The 24,543-nt window shown below is 34.7% G+C and overlaps 1 protein-coding gene across 2 annotated transcripts in view; it reads left to right on the top strand.

Moving 5' to 3' along the window:
* The first annotated feature begins 5,633 nt into the window (after window positions 1-5,633).
* Window positions 5,634-24,543, top strand: part of LOC150095890 (PDZ and LIM domain protein 3-like) — a 57,021-nt gene continuing 38,111 nt past the window's right edge. For both annotated transcript variants that reach the window (XM_090409530.1, XM_090409529.1), the window contains exon 1: window positions 5,634-5,927. In XM_090409530.1, coding sequence (XP_090265656.1) covers window positions 5,817-5,927 — 111 coding nt within the window. In that variant the 5' untranslated portion in view covers window positions 5,634-5,816. The remainder of the gene's footprint in view (window positions 5,928-24,543) is intronic.

Raw genomic sequence — 24,543 nt, 5'->3', positions numbered from 1 at the left:
CAATGGAAAAATTAAAGGACAACTAAGCAAAATAAAAAAATTGGCAAATCAGCAGGAGAAGGTGGGATAAACTCCAAGTTGTATTAATTTGCTGGAATCAAATTTCATCAGAGATTATTAAAAATTTTAAATAAAATATATACAAATGAACAAATTCCAATAGAATGAATACAAGTATAGTAATGCTTGTATTTAAAAAGGGGAATAAAACAAATCCTGCTAATTACAGAGGTATTAGTTTATGGAATACACGCTAAAAATGTATGTATATATAGTAGAATACTTAATGAAAAATTGAAAATATGCAGCGAAAAAATATTATTAGAATATCAGAATGGATTTAGAAAAGGGCACTCTACAATGGATACAGCTTTCTAAAACTACTTATAGAAAAAAGAATAGAATTTAATTTAGAAACTCATCTTTTGTTTATAGTTTATGAAAAAAGCAAAAAATATATATTGTTTGATATATTACAAGGAATAAATATATTTAATATTTTACTGCATGCAATATTGAATATAGGCAAAGATGATGAAATATAAAAGAAAGAAAATGTCTGAAAAACAATTTGTAAACCAAGGAGTAAGACAGGGATGCCCTCTGTCTCCAACACTTTTCAATATTTACATTAATGAAATATTAATGCAGTGGAACACCTTAAACAATTCAGATATAGAAATTTTCCGGAATAATAAAATAAATACGGTATTATTTGCAGATGATCAGGTAATAATATCAGATAAGGAAGACAATTTACAAAGAGCAATATATAATTTAAACATTAAAGTAGAACAGTTTGGAATAAATTAAACTATCCAGAGATAAAACTAAAACAATGGCATTTTGTGGACAAATTCAGGTTAGAAGAAAAATAGTTATTAATAATAAAATAATACAACAGATAAATGCTTTTAGTTAGTTATCTGGATGCAAAATATCATATGAAGGAGAAAAAGATTAAAATTAAAATTTTTTAGATTGTAGGCTCGATAAATAGAACACTCAACCCAAACATAGTACAAAAAAGAAACACGCTTGAAAATATACAATACTTTAGCACTGACGATATTATTATATGCCAGCAAAATTTGAGCAATAAATGTACAAGATAAACAAAGAATAAAAACAAGTGAAATGAGATTTATGAGGAGAATTGCAAAATATATATTATTAGATCAAAAAAGGAACGAAGATATTTTAAAAGAACTAAAAACAAAATCAGCAGGGGAAAAAAAAAATGGATAGCGCATGAAAACTGAATGGCCGACACCCGATATCCTAAAGAATTAATAAAATTTAAACCAATTGGAAACATAAGGTCAGGTAGCCATCGCAAGAGGATATTAGATGGATAATGTGACTGGAACAGACAAATTATGGTCTATACCCATAATTAGCGTTATGATGATGATAATGAATAGCTGCTAATTTGGAGTTAAGCGATCCTTGTAAGTCAGACATTCTTAGAAATCTATAAAATTGGTCACTGAAGAATATTATTTTTTTTTTTCAGAGCAGACTACCAGGTAGACTACTTTGAAAATTTTTACTTCAGTACCTACTCTATAGTAATCTACTTTCCATAATCGCGAAATAACTTTGTTACACTTCTTTGCAACATCTCCAAGGAATCCAGAAGACCAATTCTGCACAGATTAGTCCAGATGGAGTCAGAGGGCTTGTAAAGAAACAAAATGCCCTCTTTATCTTTACACACACACCAATGTTCGCTTTCAGAATCGCAATTATCCTCCGAGATGTATTTGCAACCTTTGCTATGTGGTATTTGTATATCTTATCCACCGTAACTCTAAGATCTCATCAATTTCTCCAAGCATAATCCCAAATGCTTTTGGAAACCTCAACGCACCAAAGTACATACTCGTACTTCACACTTACTAACATTGAATTGATAACTATTATCACTTGTCCAGGTTATTCAAATCATTCTACAAGCTCTGTATATGAAAGTGGTATATGGAGGGAGTGACCCCCCCCCATATACCACTTTCTGATGCCGTTCCTCATCCCCCACATTCAATAATTATATTACAATCCCATATTCTCCATTTTATGCAATAGACTATCGTGTGGTATCCTATCAAATTCCTTAGCAAAATGCAAACATCGTCATAGTATATCCATCCCCTTTATCCAACTTGGCCATAACATTGTTATAAAATATGAGCAAATTGCTAACACATGACCTTCCTTTAATAAACCAATGCTGCTCCTTGCAGACTACAGCTTGCTTATTTACCCATTTCTGTATGCGAGTTCTTACCAACTTCTCTAACATCTTCATTACCACACCAGAGATACTAATAGGTCGGTAGTTAGACACATCAGTTTTTGCACCACCCCTTGTACAATGGCACTATCATACATTCTTTCCATTTGGTATCTTCCCTGAACTAAACATCAAAGGCCAATTCGGATGAATATTCCTTTAGTGCACGTGCTGATATACCGTCGGATATCAGCAAGCTATGCAACAGCACCAGAACATTTCATCCATGCACGTCAATGTCTTCATCTAATGCAGGTGGTAGCACTGAGCGAAGTGACGCATACACAAGGTTGATTTCATTAAAGCGAGCAATCATTATTAGTACAATCTCATCTGATTTTGACAAGAGGATCAAGATACTGTCTGCAGTAAAAAGCTACGATACTCGTAGGTTTTTGGCCTGCGTTTCATATATTTCATAATTCCTGTCACCCTTATTTCTCAAGATATTCCTTCCGTACCATCATTCTCTTCTTCTTACGGACACTTGTTCAATAAGGCTGAACATCTACTTCACTCCCACCCTGTTTTTTTCTTCGAACTCTAGCGACATTAAGATATCGCATCATTTAAGCATATTTCAAAGCTTCCCACTGCTGATGTCCAGTAACTGTGGTATCAGTTCCTGTCCAGTAACTGATACCACAGGACCGAACGAATATAGTATTCTCTTGAGTATAAGTTCCAGCGTGTAACAGTTTCTTAATTAGAACATCCACATGCTTAGCTACTTCGCAGATTGGTCACAATGATGAGTACCACATGATTACTATCACTAGCGCCAACTGGTGGAAAAACAGTCGAATCCGTAACAGAGACCACTTTGACGGCAATCTGATGTAACTTCACACCAGATAGGCTCAAATTCACTGTTATGGGGACCATTATTGCTTTCACGAGTATCTATCCTAACTGGACACAAATCATCGATATCATTAGTAGTATCCTCCCCACCCCCTCCTAATGTATTTTGTCCTTCCTGATAATACTACTAGGTCCTTTACACTCGATCCCAGTTACCACATCTGTCTCTGATCGCCAGATTTCGCTAATGCCAACAATCTTTGGCTACAAACAGTTTCCTTTTGCCCTGATGCTGCTCACATTTGCGTTTAGACATAGCAAGCTACTCCTTACTTTCTCGTATACTTACTCTGCTGTTTATTTGTCTCAGTTGGACAACTTTCTCTTCCCCACCTATCCCCTCTCTCACACTCCCTCAAAACGTCCGATCTCAGAGCGTAGATATCTACTCCATCCGGATTCATCTCCATGTTCGTTGACATTCGTATCATTATCACGTATGCATACCCTTAGTTCAGTTCTATCTCGGTAATAAAGTTTTTTTTTTTATTTACTCTCAGAAATGGCATAGTTTTAGCTTTATTTCATATTCAGAAGTCTATATTCATTACGTAGTCGTTTCAAATGATAAAGAGAAGCCGTTTGATTTTATTCATTTGCTTCCATTGGTCAATTCTTCATTTGTGTCAGAAGCAGGGGAAGCTCGTGCATAGTCATTACGGAACTGCAGCACCCCCCATTTTTCTCGCTATATAAATATATTAATTAATTTATTTATATTTGCTTGTAATAGTGAATTTTATCATCAACAATCCCATACAATTCTCTTATTTTATAAAAAATAACAAAAATCCATCTTGTAGCACTTATGAGGGCGAAGGACGCTAGCAATATGACACTGGGCTTACCATAGTGTCATATTGCTACGCGCGCAAACATGTGCACGTCATAGTGAGATGCGAGCTATTAGCGTATTGCGGCACTGTCCGTCGCGCAGTTCCATGCAGTTTGCGCCAGTAGTAGAGTGTTCGTAGGCTTATCATGTTTACTCCGTCTCTTTAAATATTTGGACATTACAATTAAAGACATAACATTTCTTATAGTTTTTATTTTAGAACATTACTGGGGGTTATGATAATGGATTTTATTTTTAAGTAATTTTGAATTATACCAAACTGTATAATTTTATCGATAGTAAACATTTTTTTCATATTTAATTTTTTTTTTAATTTTTACCATAATTTTGATATTTTATCCAAACACGTATACACTGTACTTACAGTGTATACGTGTTTGTAATGTAAATTATAGTATTTCCACTTTTTATTATTATTATTATTTTGTTTTGCTAGAATCGCTATGATGCTTGTAACATGTTAAGTTATTCAGAGAACTGACATTTCGCAAAATGCATAAACATCTGTTTGTGTATATGTGCGCAAGTTATTCTGGTTGGATCAATTTTATTCCGATTTAGTATACGGAATTCATACAAACATGTGTCCAATCACTTCTATTTTTTTATTTCATTTTGGTGTCATTCAGTGAGTCTCAAAGAGACGAAATACCAGTTTGAATTTATTTATCGTAATAACTCCGTTATTATATCATTTTGCTTAATTTTATTACAACAAATGGACCTACTGAAAACAAAGTGAAATAATTCAATAAAAATTAATAGATTCTCTAAATATCAAACTTTATAGGATTCTATCCTACTTCAGTGTTCATTTATTAATATCATTTCGAATAATTCTTCAGTAAGCTAATTAAAAATGTGCTAATTAAAAACAAAATTAAACTGCACAGCCTGCGTCTTACGCGTATCCTCAAAACCCGTATATTTCATACGCCAATCTAAAAAAGGGAAACGAGCTATCTGCAGAGGGTCTTCGAATATATCATACATTTATTAGGAAAAAAAAAAGAGTAAAAAATATATTTTTAAAAATATAGAGAAAATTTGTTACAAAACATACTCTGAGATCCATTTTAATAATATTTAGAATATTAATAATATAGTCGTTTTTGTTTTAAAAAAAAATCCACCATCTGTACCTATCTCGAGTCATAATTAATTATCTAAATTATCTTTAAATCTAATAAATAAAGGACTATTTAAAATATCCCTTTAAATTGATTCAAAAATAGTTAAATGCGCGTTTAAACCTGATCTACGCATTCTTTGCTTTCAACACTAACTATTGACTGTTTTAACCTTCTTGTTATCAACACGTACGTAATGGTGCCGAAGTACAGTCATTTAGTATTGATATCACAGAGTACACAGAGCACCCTTTCACCACTAACCCGACGATAGGGTTAGCGATGGAGGAAAATGATTCACAGTGAGCTGGCGTTTGCTCCGAATCTTAGACTCCAGCTGCTAAGCTTACTATTTATAACTGCTGCCCTGAAAAGTTGGTGTGTGTGTGTGTGTGTGCGTTAGCACAGTATTTGTGCCCTTGACGAATTCTCGCCCAATGAAAAAAAAAAAAAAAAAAAAAGGAAGAAAGCGCAGGTTGCAGTTCGCCTCACAACAACTGCTTGGGCAGAGTTAAACTTAATGCGTCAGGATCGACCGATCACTGTGCAGTCCCCGTAGCGATTCTTTTATATTATGGTGGTGGTGGTTGTGGCCTGTTAGGCCTACGGTAACACGTTATACAAAACTTCGTATTTCATTTAGCGTTGTTCTGTTTGTGCTTAACCGGACATCATGAGTCAAGGAGTTATTTCTTTGCAGATTTACCGCGATGGGCCAAATACGCAATGGGGATTTCGACTTACAGGTGGAATCGATGTTGGCACTCCGCTAATCGTTCAGAGGGTAGGAATTTTGTGTACTTAAAAAAAAAATAATAATATCATTCGACTAGAAAATAAAGTTATTTTTAAATTTAAAATAAATTGAGGTAGATAAGAATGTTTTTTCATTAATTTTTCCGTTAATATTTTCAGTTTTAGTATATTTTTATTTTAAGTATATGTTTAAACTATCTAACAGTTATTCAGAATCTGCTCAAAGCCTAGACTATTCACACTTAAAACGTCAAAATGATATTCTCCCTCTCACGCACATACAATCTGATGCTGAACAACAACAACAAAAGTACAGAATTAGTACCGAACCAACTAAGACCATTCTATCAATTATGTGTATTTATCAGCCAGTGGTTTACTTCTTCATGTGACAATAAAATCACTATTTTTCGGAAGTAAATCCTGCACCCCTAATAACCGTTGAACCTTCAATAGATTCTTAGCAGGCAATTAGAATCTAGGGCTGTCCAAACCAAGGGACATGTGTCAGCTTTCCGATCCAGTATCACCAGTAACCTGCATAGCTTTCTGTTGGGGAGATACAAATCTTGTTGGCCATGCAGTCACACTAAAGTATCACCATTATGTGAAATTTCACCACCATTCTATTAAAATTATTATTGACACTGCTGTTGAAAGTCCTAAATTGTCATTTTAATCGATTCTGATTTAATTTGCTTATATAAACGCAGCTGCGGTACAGTAATTCTTTTGCCTTACACTAAACCTCGCAACGATGATAGAGAATACTGCGCACAATTTCAAAGAACAACGCAGTTGTGTTCCAATCTGTCCAAGATTCTAATACCTTCAGCGTAGTATGAGCAAAGTGTTCATAGATGGAAGCAGTGGCGCACTCAGGATTTAATCTTGGAGGGGGGGGGGGGTTGAGTGGACAATTTGAGAATACACACTACGCATTGCATACGAGCTATGACAGCATCTGCAGTGATCGCCAATACATGATACCCGTGATCTCCTCTGGCTCGGCTCGGGCAAACGAAGTAGCGCTCGGTCCGCCCGAGCACTACGTAATTCATAAGTAGCATAGAAATAGAAGACACGACACAACATAAATTTAAAAAAAAATAAAATAAAATAATTTTAATTAAGAAAAGATTTTTGGAAATTTTTCTAGTATTTTTTTCCTTTTTCTTTTTTTTTTTGGGGGGGGAGGAGCAAGGCCCCTTGGCCCCCTCCCTGGGTGCACCAATGGATGGAAGATACAGAGAGAAATGTTTACGCTGTTACCTAACTCTAAATCATATTTGTCATGATTAATCTCGTGAATTTTAAACCGAACTTCAGAAACTTAATTTTAAATAAATAACATAATTATTTTAATTATCTATTTCTTATATTTAATTAATTATGACGGCATACCATTAAAACTAATCGTAACACGCATTTGCATTTATTAACAAATTAATTAACACATCAAAATACTTAACTACGTATTTAAGGAGACAACTTCGCTTGCATTAAAAAAAAAAAAGAGAGAATATTATATATTATCGTATTCTTATAATGGATTTTTAGTAATTTGTAGTTCATAACTACACTCTATTTGACATTAATGTTAATATATTTTATTTGTTTAATATATATTATACCAGTGGAAGAAATTATAGTTTAGATAAAAATAATTAAATACGAAAATACAGATTAAGCTGCTCGTTACATCACTGCATGGAGTTTATATAGAGAAAGCAAAATATATGTTATAAAAGAATTTATGTGGAATGTAATCTACAGACGACGCATGCGTATTTTGGGAAATTTCAAAGTCGCCTCATTCAGCAGACGACACATCACCTGTTTCCTTCATTAGTATTTCGCGATAAATACCTCCAACTGGGGAAAAATCTGGCAACGGTTTCGCATTTAGAACTACGCAATTCAGTTTTAATTATTGCATGTTTTCGTATCTTCTTCAACCTAAAGTGAGTCGCTTCTAAAATGGTGTAATAGCACTTTAGACACCTGTAACAGTTTTTTAAGAAACCGGAGATGACAGTGCTTTTTCCAAAGGAAGTGCAGCTAAATTTTGCTCTGCGCAACTTCACTTCTCTATCGTCCTCATTGTTTGGAGGTTTGCAACGAGTTTTCAGTTCTTAAAATAGCCTCGTTCACACTACCTACCCGTGCGCAAATACTATACTCGCTACCTTCCTTGTACAGTAGGAAATAAGATATTTTCTCAATTTATCCTAGATTTTTTAGAGGTGAAAATGATAAAACTTGCAAAATGGTGCATAGAATACTTTTTTATATAAATAAATGCATGGGATCGATTTTAAAATACACTATGTAGCCTTAAGACCACTATAAAATTTGATGCTAATAGACAAGCAGTTTTTGAGGATAGTAAGCTATTTCTAGGCATCTAACACTATACTAATTATATTATATCAATATAATTTTAATTTATTTTAATGTTAATAACATTATATTAATATTTTTATTATAATAATTTAATTTTTCACTCGTGATTTATTTCAAATTTGTCTTTTACAATTAACCATATATATATATATATAAATTTATATATATATATATATATATATATATATATATATATATATATATATATATATATATATATATATATATATATATATATATATATATATATATATATATATATAAATTTATATTATATTTATATATTTTAAGATGTGTTCTTTCTTGTGGTTATATCAATTGCTTTAATATCATTTTTGTTTTAGTTGTTTATCAGGACTTTTCAGCCCCCCCCTCCAGTTTAAATCTGGGATTTCCGTTAGCTGTAGCTTTTTTTTTTTTAAATAAAAATAAAAGAACTGACCTTATATAGTCCTAGCATCTTCTTTTTATTACCTAGCCTTGCTTTTCATGCTTATTTTGGGTTGTTTAATATATAAAGTAGGCCATAATGGTTAAATAAAAACGTGCCCTATTAGTCCCACGGTTTTTATTTTGGGCAATCAATACTCCAGTCCACAAGCTGCTGCTGCTGGCTTTATTGCCAGTAAAAGACATTCTTCTCGTTTGCTAAGAGTAGCACATTCCATTTAGTCCACCATCACTGAGGAATGTAAACAGAAAAGGTTCAAATGCCTCAAACCCTGCAAACACACGACTATGTGACGTCAAACACCACCGCCCCGTCATCAGATTGCGTGACGTGTGATTTGCAGCCGCATATATCGTGTACGGAGATCCCTTTACGTATGGAGGAGAACGCGCCAAACTCCCTCTTTATCACTTGCATCAATGACATGATTCAAAAGTCAGCTTTCCAAGCCACAAATACGTATTATAATCACTGTTTTTAAACTTACTCAAAATGAATCAGTTTTACAGAAATAATAAAACAATTCTATAATAGATAGATCTGGGATTCAACAGAGTGTGTTAATATTGCAAACGACTGCATATTTATATATTTGTGATGTTATCGTGTATATATATATATATATATATATATATTTTTTTTTTGAATGAAAGAAGAAAGTAAAAATGATTAAGCTAGAATCCGAATTTGGTTCTGCATTGAATGACTTCGTTTTGAAGTTTAGTTGTTTTTTCTCTCAGTTTTTCATTATACTTTTCTACATACCAGAAATGCTGAGAATTTTATCAATGCTACCAAGCTTCTGTTGGAATCTTTGGATGGGAAGATGTGGATTCGGTTCTTGACTAGGAAGCAAAGAACCTTCATCAGGACTTTTCTGACTGAAGGTGCGTTAGCCAGTCAGTCTCATATGGAGATGAGTGGGTTTTTTCTCCTGTAAACTACGGCTTCCTGTCCTGCAGAACAGACAAATCTGCTACGCAAACACACGCAATTTACATAAATCATAACTGGCCTCATAGGCTTCGATCTTAATCTAAACAATTACTGACCCCCTCAGAGCTTCCAGTAGGAACCTTCTGTTCCTATTCATAATCCTATAAAAAAGGTTCAAAGGATGTGGTTGTACCCATGAATGCTGTCATCTGTAAAACGATAAAATGAATCGTTTGCAGTTAGGAGAAAGAAGATTATTGAGATGCTGTAAGTTGCATTTGTTCTTGAAATGCAAGAGACAGAGAATCCCTTCTAGGTTATTTAAAGTTTCATAATTTAAGATAATCTTATTAATCGCAAACACACACACACACTAACTTTTTTGTTTTCATTAATAATAAGCAAGTAATTCTCTTTCTGGCAAGATTAAGATTAAATAAACAAAACTTAAGAAAATATGTTGCAACAGCGGATGTTCCACTGCATACTATTGTAAAATTTTGTTGAGCTTGGAACGATGCCATAAGAATGTGAAATGGATTCAAGAAAAACAGAGTAAGAATGCCGAGTCATTTATTACATAAATCCACAATTATTACCAAAAAGTCCTGTAAATTCACGTGAACTGAGATTTTTATGCCATTAATATCCTATTTTGCGATCCTATCCTATCTTTCTCGTCCGACCTAGGACGGGTTGAGTCCCCTCCTAATGAGGGGTTTCTGACGTATTAATGCAGCCGGTTCGCCACTCCTCTGCTGCATCCCCTAAGGGCGATATTCATGAGTGTAATCCGTGTGTGTTCACGGGGTTGGTTTGCCTGCTTGCGGGATGAAAACACCAGATAAACTGGAGGTAAAAAAACCCTGCTGCACACACCCGGCTATGGCAGATCCTTAAGCTCCTCACTTCGTTGACGGGAATCGAACCTAGGATACTCCTTTCCCAAGCATATGGTTGCGAAGCGCATAGCCACTAGGCTAACTGCACGGATCGTTTTACGATCATTATATACAATATCTATTCAATCAAAGAATGATTCATTTAAGTAAATTATAGATGACTTTTATTTTCTGGTGTAAGATTACTGCTCCATTTATTGAAGGCCTAAATTGGCTTGGGAAAGTTTCATGTCAAGTTTCTAAAGTAAAATTTGCAGTGCAGATAAAAAGTATAAAACAAATACAAAAATTAATAAATCCCCCCTCCGAAATATTCCCACGTACGGTACTCAAGTATTAACGATAGGTGGGAGTCACATTAAAAAAATCGTCCTCATTTTAAACATTCTTTGTATGTACATATGACGGGCACGGAATTTCAATTTAAAATCTTTCTATTTAATTATTATTTCATTTTCCATCCAGAAATAAAAGTCATTATGAAAAACAGCAAGCTAATTACATAGAAAGTTCATACGAGTACATCTTTGTCACAAATGACAAAGATTAATCATAGACAGGTGTGAAAAATTGAGCAAAGGAAATAAAAAAAGTGGAACTAAGTAGGCGAAGAAATGTTAGTTTACCATGTGTGGGAGGTGGTCCTTGGATATAAAAGATCAAAGTACTTTTTTGAATATCTTAATTTAGCAGCTGAAATATTGCCAACATGAACATAAAAAAATAGTCTGAAGTAAGCTATTTCAAAATATTTTAAATTAGATTAAGTGAAGAATAATTAGGTGTGTATTATGTTGGAGGCAAGTATATGAACAATAAATCTAATATAATATGTATTATAATATATCATAATAGAGTATAATATAATATAATAAATAATATATATGTATATTTTTTTCTTCTTTCTTTCAGATTTATAATTAGTGAATTACAAATACCATTACATTATTTATATAGCGAATCCTAAATCGGTTTCTATCACTTTTGGTGGTCTTTAAAATTATACTGATTCGTAGGAACAGCTGTGAACTTATTTAATTTTCTTGATTCTGATATTATTCGTTTGTTTGTGCACCGTTTTCCGTGCGCTAGTCTCATGGTACAAGCGACGAATTATTTTAGGCTCCGACCACTCACTTTTGCTTCACTCGGTTGTTAAGTTGGCAACAGACATGCGCAAGAAAGTCGTCTGGAAAATATAACTCATTACAAGTATTAGTCTTGTTTAGTTTTTACTGGAAATTGTTAATTTTTGCATTTTATGGGACAAACAAAATTGCAGTATTTATTTTATTTGTATTTTATTCTATTTAAAGATGTGGGAGAGGTTCATTCCCATTTCACGTTCTTTTTCATTGAGGACGTTGTGTTAAAATTGAATTAGAAGAAAAATTAACGACAGTTATTAGAAACAAATAACAGAAAACTAATTACCTTCAGTCAGACAAAATTAATTGAACCTTTAATTCGAACACAATCCAATATTTTAATTAAGATTTAAGATTAATTCTGCTGACTCCAATATGCAGTGTCAGCAGTATGGCCAACCTGCTTACCTTTTATGACAAGATCACGAAAGGAATAGAATAAAGTAAGAGCAATGATGTGATTTATTTGGATATTAGCAAAGCCTTTGACATCGTTCCACTTAGGAACCTATTGAATAAAATGTATCAAATAGGTGCCGATGATTCCTCGCAAACATAAAGACTTTATAAACATTTAGGTTTTTAGTTATGTATACATAATGAAAAAGTTCTGAAATTCTCTAACATGGTCTGGATTTCTAGGAAAAACCAAACTCTTGGAAAAATGTGCTGGTATTCAGGGAGTGGCTGCGTAAGTCTGGTAATAAAAGGTAGGATGGTTTACACTCGATGTGAAGATGCCACGTTCAGCTGAACCGACAGACTTCCAACGTGGGATGGTAGTTGGGTGTCACATCAAATGAAATGTTGGAAAGTTGATGGTGCTACCACAGCAGGAAAACGCCCTGGGAGGCTACTTATCGAGATCGACGAGCTCTGTCTCGTCGATCTCGCACATCATCAGCGGCAAACCTCGCAGTCATCCGTCAACATTAGTTGCATGTCTTAGATTACCACGACAGAGCTCCTGCGAACAAATCAACTCTCCTCGCTAAATGACTCCTTGACTGGTATCTTTCACATCGTTCCTGGACCGCAGATGACTGGAAAAGGGTTCTGTGCAGCGACAAATCACGCTTCCAAATGTTTTACTCTGATGGTCGTGTTTGGATCTGAAGATTACGAGAGGAACGCTTCTGGCAGGACTGCATCATTCAAACTGTCAAGTTTGATGGAGGCTCGATAATGGTATGAGGGTGTTTTAGTTGGATGGGGCTTGTTCCATTGGTGGACGTGCCCAAAACCATGGCGTCTAATGACAACCTGGACAACTTCATGCTTCCGAAGCTGTGGTAGTACATCGGCAGTGACCCTTGTATGTTTTAGCACGACAATGCGCTATGCCATACCGCATTATGTGTTTAAGACTGGTTTCGGACACGCAAGGTTGAGGTCCAACACTTTAACAACGATGAAGTGTTGGACTGGCTGGCTCAGAGTCCACACCACAACTCCATCGAACATCTTTGGGAAGCAACAGAACCGAATTCGCTTCACACCACAGAGACTGTCATCAGCATTAGCAATGGGGATAACTTCGGCGAGAAATGAAAGAATATTCCAGTTGTGAAGTATCAGAAATTAGTTGAAAACATGTCCGGAAAGGTAGTTGTCATTCAGGCCAAAAAGGTGGTCTCACTCAGTACCAGAGATGTAATTAAAACACATTTTTTGACCACAACCAGGTGTCCAAATATTGTTGTCAACATAGTGTATTCAAGTCATCCGTGGTACAAAAGCACACCAGAATCAGACTATATAAACGTTCTGTTTAAACCAACTTTATTATATACAAGTGAAAAGACCATTAAAAAAATAAATAAATAAAAAAGGATTTTAATAGCAGAAACGAAATTTCTCAGATAATCCATAATAATAATAATGAAATATCAGATAATCAATATTTTTTGTGTTTTAGACAGGAGATTGGGAGAAACAGTACTCCCAGGTACGAAAAATCAAAATAAAACTGAAGTTCATAAATTGTTTTATACGCTATTTTGAAATTAACAAGATTTTACGAAAACTGACTTGTAAGAGAGAAAACAAACATCACGTGTTATCTACATTAATTTTATTTAAAAATGTTTGCCTTTCTTTGTTCTTAATTATTTTTCTTTAAAAAAAAACAAACGTTCAGTAATAATAATGGAATTAAAAAGATAACAGGATATAGGGGCCATATATTTCACAGGTAGTGTAAAATTTTGTCAGCAAGATTTCCGAATAGCGAGCTCATCAAGGAGGGATAAAAATAGTCCTGTGCAAGTCCCAACTGAGTCATTGTGTGATGTGTCACAATGTCCATTGGAAGAGCTGAACGTGAATTGGCTTAGCTACACAATTTGCTGTTGGGTATATTATCTGACAATCTGGCACATCACGTTCACGACACTTGTCAGGACAGCGTGAAGTCCTTTAGATAGTAAACAAAGCACATAATTCTTTTTTTTATATACGGTAGCATGATTTTTTGGAGATGCGTAAATAAATACCAGTATTTTAACTTTTGCAGCAACAGTTACTGAAAAAAAAGTTTTTATTTTCAATCTATGTCATTGTATATAATTTGGTTTTTAATACACATTACACCAAAATAAGTATTGCCACCCTCCCATCTTTATAATGACGCATGTCGATTATGTATATTCTTGTTGTCACACGTGGTTTCTATACTTCCGGTGTCATATGGAAGCGGCAGGCTTTTTCTTCCCAGTAACTCGAATTTTTATATTCTACAAAACAGACCGGCCAGAAAGACATACGCAGTTTACATACTGGCTTCTTAGCCTTAAGCCATAACTGCAAAACAAACTACAACAACAACATCTGTATTTTGTTAATCTCCTTTTAAATAACATTTAACTTGCAGGAATTTGGCCATCTCCAAGGGAACTCCTTAAACAGATATATCTTTTGAGCTGTTTCCAAAATAAAGGAAAAATGTATAACTAGCAAAATTCTTCAATACTAAAAATCCTAACATTTAATCAATCTTACACCAGAAATTCGAAACAGACTGGCAGATATTTTGGCAAATTGTGGATAAGCAGTTTGCTTATTCTTTCTACATGTCATAGAAAAGCAGTGAAAGTATTGAATATGCCGCCATTAAGCGTATAGGATCGTGTAATTGCAGCTTAGAGATCAAATTAATACAAGACAAACGAAAACGTAAGTGTTGTTGGGCAATGAGATAATTTTATAACACCACAACACGGCGCTCATTGAGCACATATAACACAGATGTGCTGCAAGTCTAGTGCCGTTCCCATAGTGCTTAATCTAGGTTCATCAGATCAATTCTCTCCTCTGCACATATTCATACCATGGGACAAGTTAGCCAAGGTTCTTCCCGATCATATTGGTCCAGTACCCAATATCAGCAAAAAGGAAGAGATTGACACAGCAATAAATAACTTAACCATACAAATTCAGAAAGCAATAGAATCAGTCATACAATCCACTGTCTTCCACCCAACCACCGTATCCCTGAAGAAATAATGGATCTTATCAGAGCAAAAAATAGAGCCAGGAAGAGATACCACAATACCAGAGCCCCACAAGATAAAACAGTATTGAACAATTTAAACAGGCAGGTCCGAGAAGTTCTTCAAAAACACAGAAACCATCAATGGGAAACCAAATTGGCTAACATCAATACTGAAGATCATTCTGTATGGAAATTCTTAAGAGCAATCCGCACCAAAAAGCAACTCATACCCCCTATACAAACCAAGAAAGGGACAGTTCACAAAGATGAAGAGAAAGCCGAAGCACTAGTAGATAATCTAGAATCTCAGTGCAACCCATCGTATACAAATTTAAATATCAACCTTATGTACAAGATTCATCGTCATGTTAGGACAACCTTAAGACAGAACATTGTCAACTCAGAACATATCACTCCTACAAATCCAACAGAAATGATAAATATCATCTCCCATCTAAACAATAAAAAGCTCCAGGACCGGATGGCATAACTAACAGAATAGTAAAACTACTTCCAAGAAAGGCCATAGTCCATCTCGTCAACATTACAAATGCCATCTTTAGATTCCAGCATTTCCCTACTACATGGAAAACAGCCACAATCATACCACTGAAGAAGCCAGGAAAAAATGCTCACCTTTCTGAAAGCTACAGACCCATAAGCCTATTATCTAGCCTCGGAAAGGTGACAGAGAAAATGATCCTTTCAAGATTCCAAGCAGAAACAGATAAGTTAGGAATTTTGCCTAATGAACAGTTCGGCTTCCGTAGAGTCCATAGTACAGCTCAACAAGTGCACCGGCTGGTAGAAATCATTAAAGGTTTCAACTGGAAACTCAATACAGCTGCTATCTTCATCGACGCAGAGAAGGCGTTTGATAAAGTATGGCATCAAGGTCTTCTCTACAAACTGATAAAATTTAATTTTCCAGTCAGGTTAATAAAGGTAATACATTCTTACCTGAAAGACAGATATATGCAGGTCAGGGTAGGCGAAACGGTTTCGACCAGACGCAGGATCTCGGCAGGCGTACCTCAAGGATCTCTTCTGGCACCTCTACTGTTTTCAATCTATGTAGCAGACATCCCTCTGAACCCAAGAACAACATTCACTGCATTATATGCAGATGATACTGCACTGATGGCAAGATCACTGAGCCCAAAACTGGCAACTAAAAGACTACAAACTAGCATACACACTTTAGAAAAGTGGATGGCAGACTGGAGGATCCAAGTTAACCCCCAGAAAAGCTCAGCTATATTGTTTACTAGAAAGAAAATCCATACCATGGAGGATATTTATTTATTGGGAGTAAAGATTCCATGGCAGACTGAAGTTAAATATCTTGGAGTGATTCTTGATAGTAAACTCCTATTCAGAAACATATTAGTTACATTACCTCAAAGACATCCAACGTCTTAGCACAGCTCTACCCTATGATCAACAGACAAAGTAAACTGGACACGCAAACAAAATTAACAATTTACAAGATGGTAATTCGACCGGTGATCACTTACGCATCCCTAACATGGAGCCACACTGCAAATTCAAACATTCTAAAACTTCAGAGATTACAGAATAAGTGCCTGAGGATGATTCTGGATGCCCCTTGGTTTATAAGAAACACCCAGATCCATAGAGAAATTAATATCCCTTATATCTCTTCCTTTCTCATAAATCTAGCCGAGAAGTTCTTTACCAAGACAAGTAGCCATCCAAACCCGTTAATCATGGAAGCCTCGGATTATAATGAAGAAGAAATCAACAAATATAAAAGACCGAAATCTATCTTATGTTCAGCTGAACACAACTAACTTCGCTGCCCTCAATGGATGAGCATATAACTCACAAACACTCCATTCAAAGTTCTTTCATTACAAGACAAAGGGGAATATGAAAAGCAATTTTGCTTCACCCATCTAGCCAGAAATGTTAATGTTAAATGAATAGTGACGTTTTGTGTGTGGTGCAAATATTAAAAAAAATAATAATAACAGACTTGGGGATTGTAAACATGTTGGTCCCTAGTCATTAACTATGATCTCAGGAAAACTAAATTGGCCACTAAATGGACTGTTATTTTTCTCACTCACTCCCTGTGCGCGCGCGTGTGTCTATTTGTTACTTTACTTCCTATCTTTGACATTGGAAATGCGCTTACTGGAACCTGGTATGCCAGAAAGTATAGATGTCTTGTAGTTTCTGAAGATGACTAATGTTCAGCTATAACACTCCCCTCCCGCTTTATAACTTATATAGGATGGAATTTGTTTGTTTCTATGGAATAATGGTGGAGTTTGGCTGCCTACCAGTCTTCAAAAGTTAGGGTGAAACGGCCCCTACTCAATTTGGGGATTAAATGACATCAGTGGATTTATTTTATTTATATGGAATATTCTTCGTAAAGATTAGTACTCAGTTACTGACATCTGAAATGGTGAGTGGAATCCTATGAAAATCTTAGTGTGTGTTATGAAGCATAAGACCCAGGCCATGAAGGTTTGTCAAAGTTGTCTGATGGGGGAAGAAATCCTTGAGAAATGAAGCTTTCTGATGTGTGTATTATGCCGGGATAAAATAATGGTTGATGCAGGGGATTTGACAATTATGTTTTTCTATATAATTCCACAATAATTCTATAATAGTCTTGTTTTAATAATGATCACGGAGTGTGTTTTCGATTGTAGAAGGATTTCGATCTCTTCTGTTCAATATGAAGCTTCTGTAATTTAACAGGTTGGACGAACCTGTTTTATATATTTAGGCATAATTAGACTAACCGGTTTAACATAAGATTATGGTTACGAAAGCCAATACTTACAGATCCTTTAGATCAATCTGGGACTTAAGGGTCTGTAAGTACCACAAATAATTTGCATTATTACCACTGAATCTGAAGGAAATTTCTCTTCTGGATTCAGAAATTTATGAACAAAAATACGGCTTTTGTTGCCAAAGGATTTAGAAGTGGACCACGTTCTATAGAGAATTTCTCAGTGGTCATGATTATCATGACTTACTAATTGGTAACATCAATGTGTGATGGATATCAAGACTTTTGAGAAAGTTCTGTGTTTGCTGATTTTTAGGCGCTTCCACAAGCGAAATGGTATAGATCTGTCAGCTTCACCAACTGACAGGTTGTCAGTTCGCAGAAATAAGTCTAGAATGGATCAGCTGATTCTGCTAAAGCTTAATATTTAAAAGTCTGAGGAAGAAATGGTTGAGCAATTTTAAGTTTTTCTTTTGAAGTCTACAGTGAAAATATTCAACACATTAGAAGATATCTAATGCCGCGTCACATCATCATTTTAACATCATTAAAACACTCAATAGGAAGGCCTTTATAATATCTAGTGATGACAACAAAATGCAAAAAGAAGTAGCATATCTTAAAGATACACTCCTAAAAAAATGGACAGGGTCGCGCCAGATTAGATCGCTCCTGATGAATTATAAGACAAAAATATAAAAAAATCTCTAATTGCTATTTTGTTTTTATTACAAGAGAAACATTAATGCAAAACGATTACATAATAATATTAAATGTTTTCTCTACAAGAATATCGCACAATAAAACTGTTCATTAGCTCTTCTAAATTTAAATTATAAGCTATGTCCGCCTCTGGCGATATAGTTGCTAGATCAACCAATCTTTCTTGGGTCATTGCTGTTTGCAAATAATTTTTAATCAGTTTAAGCTTGGAAAAATTTCTTTCCACACTTGCTACGCTACCAATTCTTGTTAGCGTAGCGACGGCGCCTACCGCAATATGGCTGAACGAGCGCCCTTATTAAGCCGCGCCGTGAGGTAAGCTGTCTCTGTGCTACACCCTGTCGACGGTACTGAAAATGGATATCATCTTTAAACCATTAGTAATAGACCATTACAGCAGATATGGAGCAGCAAGAACAAGTACAAAGATACCGTTTTCATAAAGACACGTTATAGACAAAATAGTAAAAATAGACGAGCAATAGTAAAGTAGCCTTTATGTAGCTACAAAAAAAAAAAGTGTCCATGCTATTAAGATTCCCAAGCAACCTCATTAAACGATCAGGGGGCGTACAAAATTTTCTACATGCAGTATCTGCTATGTTGGACAGATGAGCCGATCTGAAGAAACTCGCCTCAAAGATGTGGAGAATAAATAGGCACTTAAGTCAGGATTGACACCACCAAAGAAATACATGAAGTACTTGGGAAATTCACAAAAATGCTACATAGAGATTTTGTTGGCAGATTTAAAGAGACTAGCGAAAGGATACGATGTCCAACCCAAATGTATTAAAACCAAGGTCATCGGAAACCACCTTTGGTCCACAAAGATCAAAGTTGTGTTAAAAAGGGACAATAACAGTTATCGCTTTGCTTGCCAACTAAAACACATTTTTCACTGTGCAAGTGAGGCAAGCAGTGGACTTAGTCCAAAGCGTCGATGATTTCAATATTTTCTGAGGATATTAACGATGTCCAGTGAACGTAATCTCGCACTTATATTCTTGTTAATGAACTTCAGTTAAATAACAAACAGTAGTACAGTATTTATAATATCTTATAAAACTCTTACAGTATGGTATAACTAATTCACCGTAAAACACTGAAGCTGTTTGTTGCTCATGGAAAATAATTTTTTTTACACGATCCTATCTCCAAAATGTTTGCAACTACGGCCTTTTGAACTATCAAGGAAAATCTCAAATACTAATACATTTGGTCCCATTTGTTCTACGTGCGCTTACTGAGCTATGGCAATGCTGAATTAACGAAAAACTATATCCTGCTGACCGCATGTCATTTATTTATAGGGGTTTTACTATGTACTACAACTTCCCTGCGTCATTTACTCCCCCCCGTAGCTTTTTTTTTTTAAAGCACAGATTGGCATGCTTACAAACATAACATGCTCGCCTTAAAGAGCGTTACCACGCTGTCATTCCAATTTAAGTGCGGCAATAAAACCAATTCATTGAGGAACTTTTTTTGCATAACTTGCAACGCTAGAACCTATTTTGTTGTTGGTACCGAAAGATTCCATCTACTGTTTACATCAATCCTTAATTAAAATCAAGAACTTCGGAAAGTAGACAAAGTTCGTGTTCTTAATTTAAGAATTAAGCGTTTAATTTTAGTTCTTAATTTAATAATTTAAGAATTAAGTTTACTTCGAATGTCTTAAGACATAAATCTTTGCTAAAAATTCGATTTAGAACAATAAAACACTTCTAAAAATAATGAACAACCACAAGTAAAAAGACATTAGTCGAAGATGCTAAACTAAAGAAACAATACATATTAATCAGCGAAGTTCGATATTTCGTTTATTAAAATAAGGAATATTTAGGTTCTGAATGAAACCCTCTACTATGATTTACCACCCGAGTAAAATACAAAAATAAACAGTAATACAGGAAGTGTAATCATTCTTTTGAGTGATGTTTGTCATTAACTGTCTTCTATTCTTAGAATACATAACGTAAATGAAGACAACTTTCTTGAAGTATGTCAGTTGACAGAGAAGTCGTAAGCAGATGTCGTTGAAGTATTTGTATTTTTAGATTACCTTATTGGGGAGAGCTATATCTGCAAACTCATCAACCCCAAAACGCGTCCGATATCAGATGCCTCATTTAAGGCTAATTCCTCATCTTTCCATTGACTCATTTCACTTTTCTGTAAGCCTAAAGAACAAACCAATAAAAGAATATTATACTTCTACGTATTATCAACCTTAATCGAGTATAACCATGGCAGATTCAAATTGAAATATGTACGGTTTTTATTTTGAACTTGTCACAATCCTAAGCGACTCTCTCCCCTATTCCAGAAGTTCACATACGGAATATTTTGGAACACATTCGCTGCAATATACAATGTCAGAAGCTAATACAGATTTTTTTTTCTCTCTGACCTTCTTTGAGGTTAGAAAATAGCATAGAACTATGAACCATTTCCTATTAATATTTTCTCCGAAACAGAAGATCAAAAAATTGCTTCCGCGCTAGCGAGCATGACTCATTTGCAGTTGTGATGAAGAATGTGAATAAAAAAAGAACATTGACAGCATAGATATTCTAGCGCAGTCCCTCCTCGCATAAATTTCAGTTTATTTATTTACATAACGTATAATACATAACATTTATATAATACATAACACTCCCATACTTGCGGGATTGCAGAACCTACAGTACAATGGTGTCGTGTACAGGCAGGAGTTAAGGGAGAAGGAACCTTGATATTTTTCTTGAAAGTCTGGAGGTTGTTTAAGAATCCCTCGTGTGGAAGGTTCGAGTCTCATCATGACAAGAGGAATCTTTGTACGAATTTATTTCAAATGAAGGGAGACTTAGATGGTCTCCTAAGGATGAAGCTAGATTTTTTTCCTCTCCCGACAAGCCAGCCAGAGAATGTAATTTTAAACGAAGACAGTTGAATCAGTTGCAGGGGCGGCTTGTGCATAGGCAATGCAGCACCTCCCCCCCCCCCCAATTTTTCTCGATATATAAATATATTTATTAATTTATTTATATTTGCTTGTAATATTTAATTTTATCATCAACAATCCCATACAATTCTCTTATTTTATAAAAAATAACAAAAATCCATCTTGTAGCACTTAGGAGGGCGAAAGAGCACTGTGTTTACCACAGTGTCATATTGCTACGCGCGCAAGCATATGCACGTCATAGTGAGATGCCAGCTATTAGTGTAATGCGACACTGTCCGTCGAGCAGCTCCACTGTTGTTTATATGCAGTTTGCGCCAGTAGTAGAATGTTCGTAGTGCTTAGTGTTTACTCCGTCTCTTTAAATATTTGGACATTACAATTAAAGACAAAACATTTGTTATAGTTTTTATTTTAGAGCATTATTGGGGTTATGATAATGGATTTCAGTTTTAAGTAATTTTGAATTATACCAAACTGTATAATTTTATCGTTAATAAACGATATTTTTTCGTGTTTATTATTATTTTTTTATATTTTTACCATAATTTTGATATTTTATCCAAACACGTATAAAACACACTGTACTTACAGCGTGTATGTATATTTCGAAAGTTGCAGCACCCCCACGATTTCAAGCCACAAGTAGCTACTGATTATTATTAATATTACGTGACACCTCCAGGGAGTCCAAAGACTCATCGAGGGGAGAGGAGTGTGCCAACAGCATCGAACGATAACCCTTTCTAACTACTAACCGCGCTCAAACTAGCTTAACTTTTTGCGAGCCATTAGTAGCAGAGGCTCTACCAATCGACCAACCTTTGATCAATTGGGAAATAATACCTATTCTCCTCCACCACCACCCCTCCCCGTATCCCTTAGATTTTCTGAAAGTTACTTTCTAAAATATCGCTTTTAAATAAATAAGGTGAACCGGAATTTTTACGTCGATCGCAGTGTAGAAAAAAATATTTTAAATAAAATTAAAATTAAAAAAAAAAAAAAACACGACCAAATGTATCAAAGTAAACGACCTCTGAAACATTTTTTAAATGATATTATTTTCTGCAGTTCACATATGGACTATTTAACCACTAAAAAGAACTCGATACACAAATCTTTGCATGGGAAATATCCCTTAGGTCAGGCGGAGCTAAAGAATTCGCGTGGAAGTATGTTGGCTGCTTTCAAAGACTTCATTCTTCTCTGCAGGAATGTGGAGCTACACATTACAAAACGAATCCCCCCCCCTCACTTCGTCCTAACTTCCCTCCAAAAGGTTAATGTGGCATTAACAGAAACAAGGTCATTAAGCAATTCCCGGAGCAACTGAGGTTTTCCGTAAACAAACACCATTCTTCTTGTAATCAATGTTTATTTCATTTTATTTTATTTTTTTTATCATTATCAGTATTTACAGAATAGGACATTAAATTGTTCATAAATCAAAATTATATTAATTTATTTAGTCATACTAGTAATAATAACGATGTCTACTAAAATACATAATTCGTTTTTTTACTAATTTAACATGAAACAAACTAATAAAATTACCATAATTAATTTTAATATCTTTATCTTAATAACTTCAACTTTAAACGATTTGTCCCACCAAATATTTGATACAAATAACTGGAATGATGTCATCAAGTTCAATTCAGCTTTTATAACATAACAAACGTGTGAATTGCTTGTTTATGTTTATTTATATATTTATAGTTCTTATAAGAACTGGGCGATGGACTGAGTCCTTGACTCTTTATCCCGTCATTTGAATGAAATAAATCTGTGTGGATGGAGTGTTATTGAGCTAAATAGCTCTGGTCATGGCTGGGTAACGGCAATAGCCGAGCCTCAGTTAAAACTTCATTGGCTACAGCATTGCCATTTATTACCCTGGAAGTCCTAAAAAGGACTTATTTATAGTCCTTAGTCCTTATAAGGACTGGCTTAAAGGGGCGAAGCAAGAATGCTTTTCATCTTCCCCGTTATCTGTAGAGGACAGTGTAGGAATAAGGTGTTGTTGAGCTATTAAAGCTCTGATCATGGCAGGAGGGTAACAGCAATAGCCGAGCCTCAGTTAGAACTTCATTAGCTACAGCATTGCCATCCATTACCCTCCAAGGGTATTGGATGTTCAACCTTTTCGACTTATTTATAGATACATGTATTATACTTCTTGCTGATTTGTTATTCGAATTTTTATTTGGTGTCCAAGTATATTGCTTTATACTAAAAACAATAACTTGTAATAGTCAGTTTTTAAACTGTAAAACAGATAAATATTTATTATACAACACAATTTTATAATTCTTACTACGAAACCTATGTGGAGATACTTTCAACCTTTATTATTCATTTATTCTGGATATCAAAATTAACAAAAGCAGCTATTAACTCTACAATGGAATCAAAATAAGTTGCAATCGTGTGGACGGTATAGATATAGATTCAGGGCAGTCGCCAGATTAGATTTCGCCCTGAGGCAAACAATTAAACATCGCCTCGTGGATTATAAGACAAAAAAAAAAAAAAAAAAAGAAAATCTCCAATTACTATTTTCATTTTATTACAAGAGAAAAACATCAATGCAACAAAACGATTGCATAATAATATGAATTAAATGTTTGCTCTACGGGGATATCGCACAATGAAATTGTTTATAAGCTCTTCTAAATTTAAATTATAAGCTATGTCCGCCTCTATAGTTGCTAGACCAACCAATCTTTCTTGTTATTTTTATTGTTAACGAGAATTGTTAACAATATCCTTAGGGAGGTGGTTACGTTGGGATATATATATCATAAAATTTGGTGAGAACCACTTTTCTCTTGTATTGTTTTTGAGAGATTTTTTAAT

This window comes from Typopeltis vanoorti, chromosome 19 (assembly GCF_054136105.1).
Source record: "Typopeltis vanoorti isolate ZY-2024b chromosome 19, IOZ_Tvanoo_1.0, whole genome shotgun sequence".
In the NCBI taxonomy this organism is placed as follows: Eukaryota; Metazoa; Arthropoda; class Arachnida; order Uropygi; family Thelyphonidae; genus Typopeltis; species Typopeltis vanoorti.
This window is presented reverse-complemented; position numbering and strand designations above follow the sequence as displayed.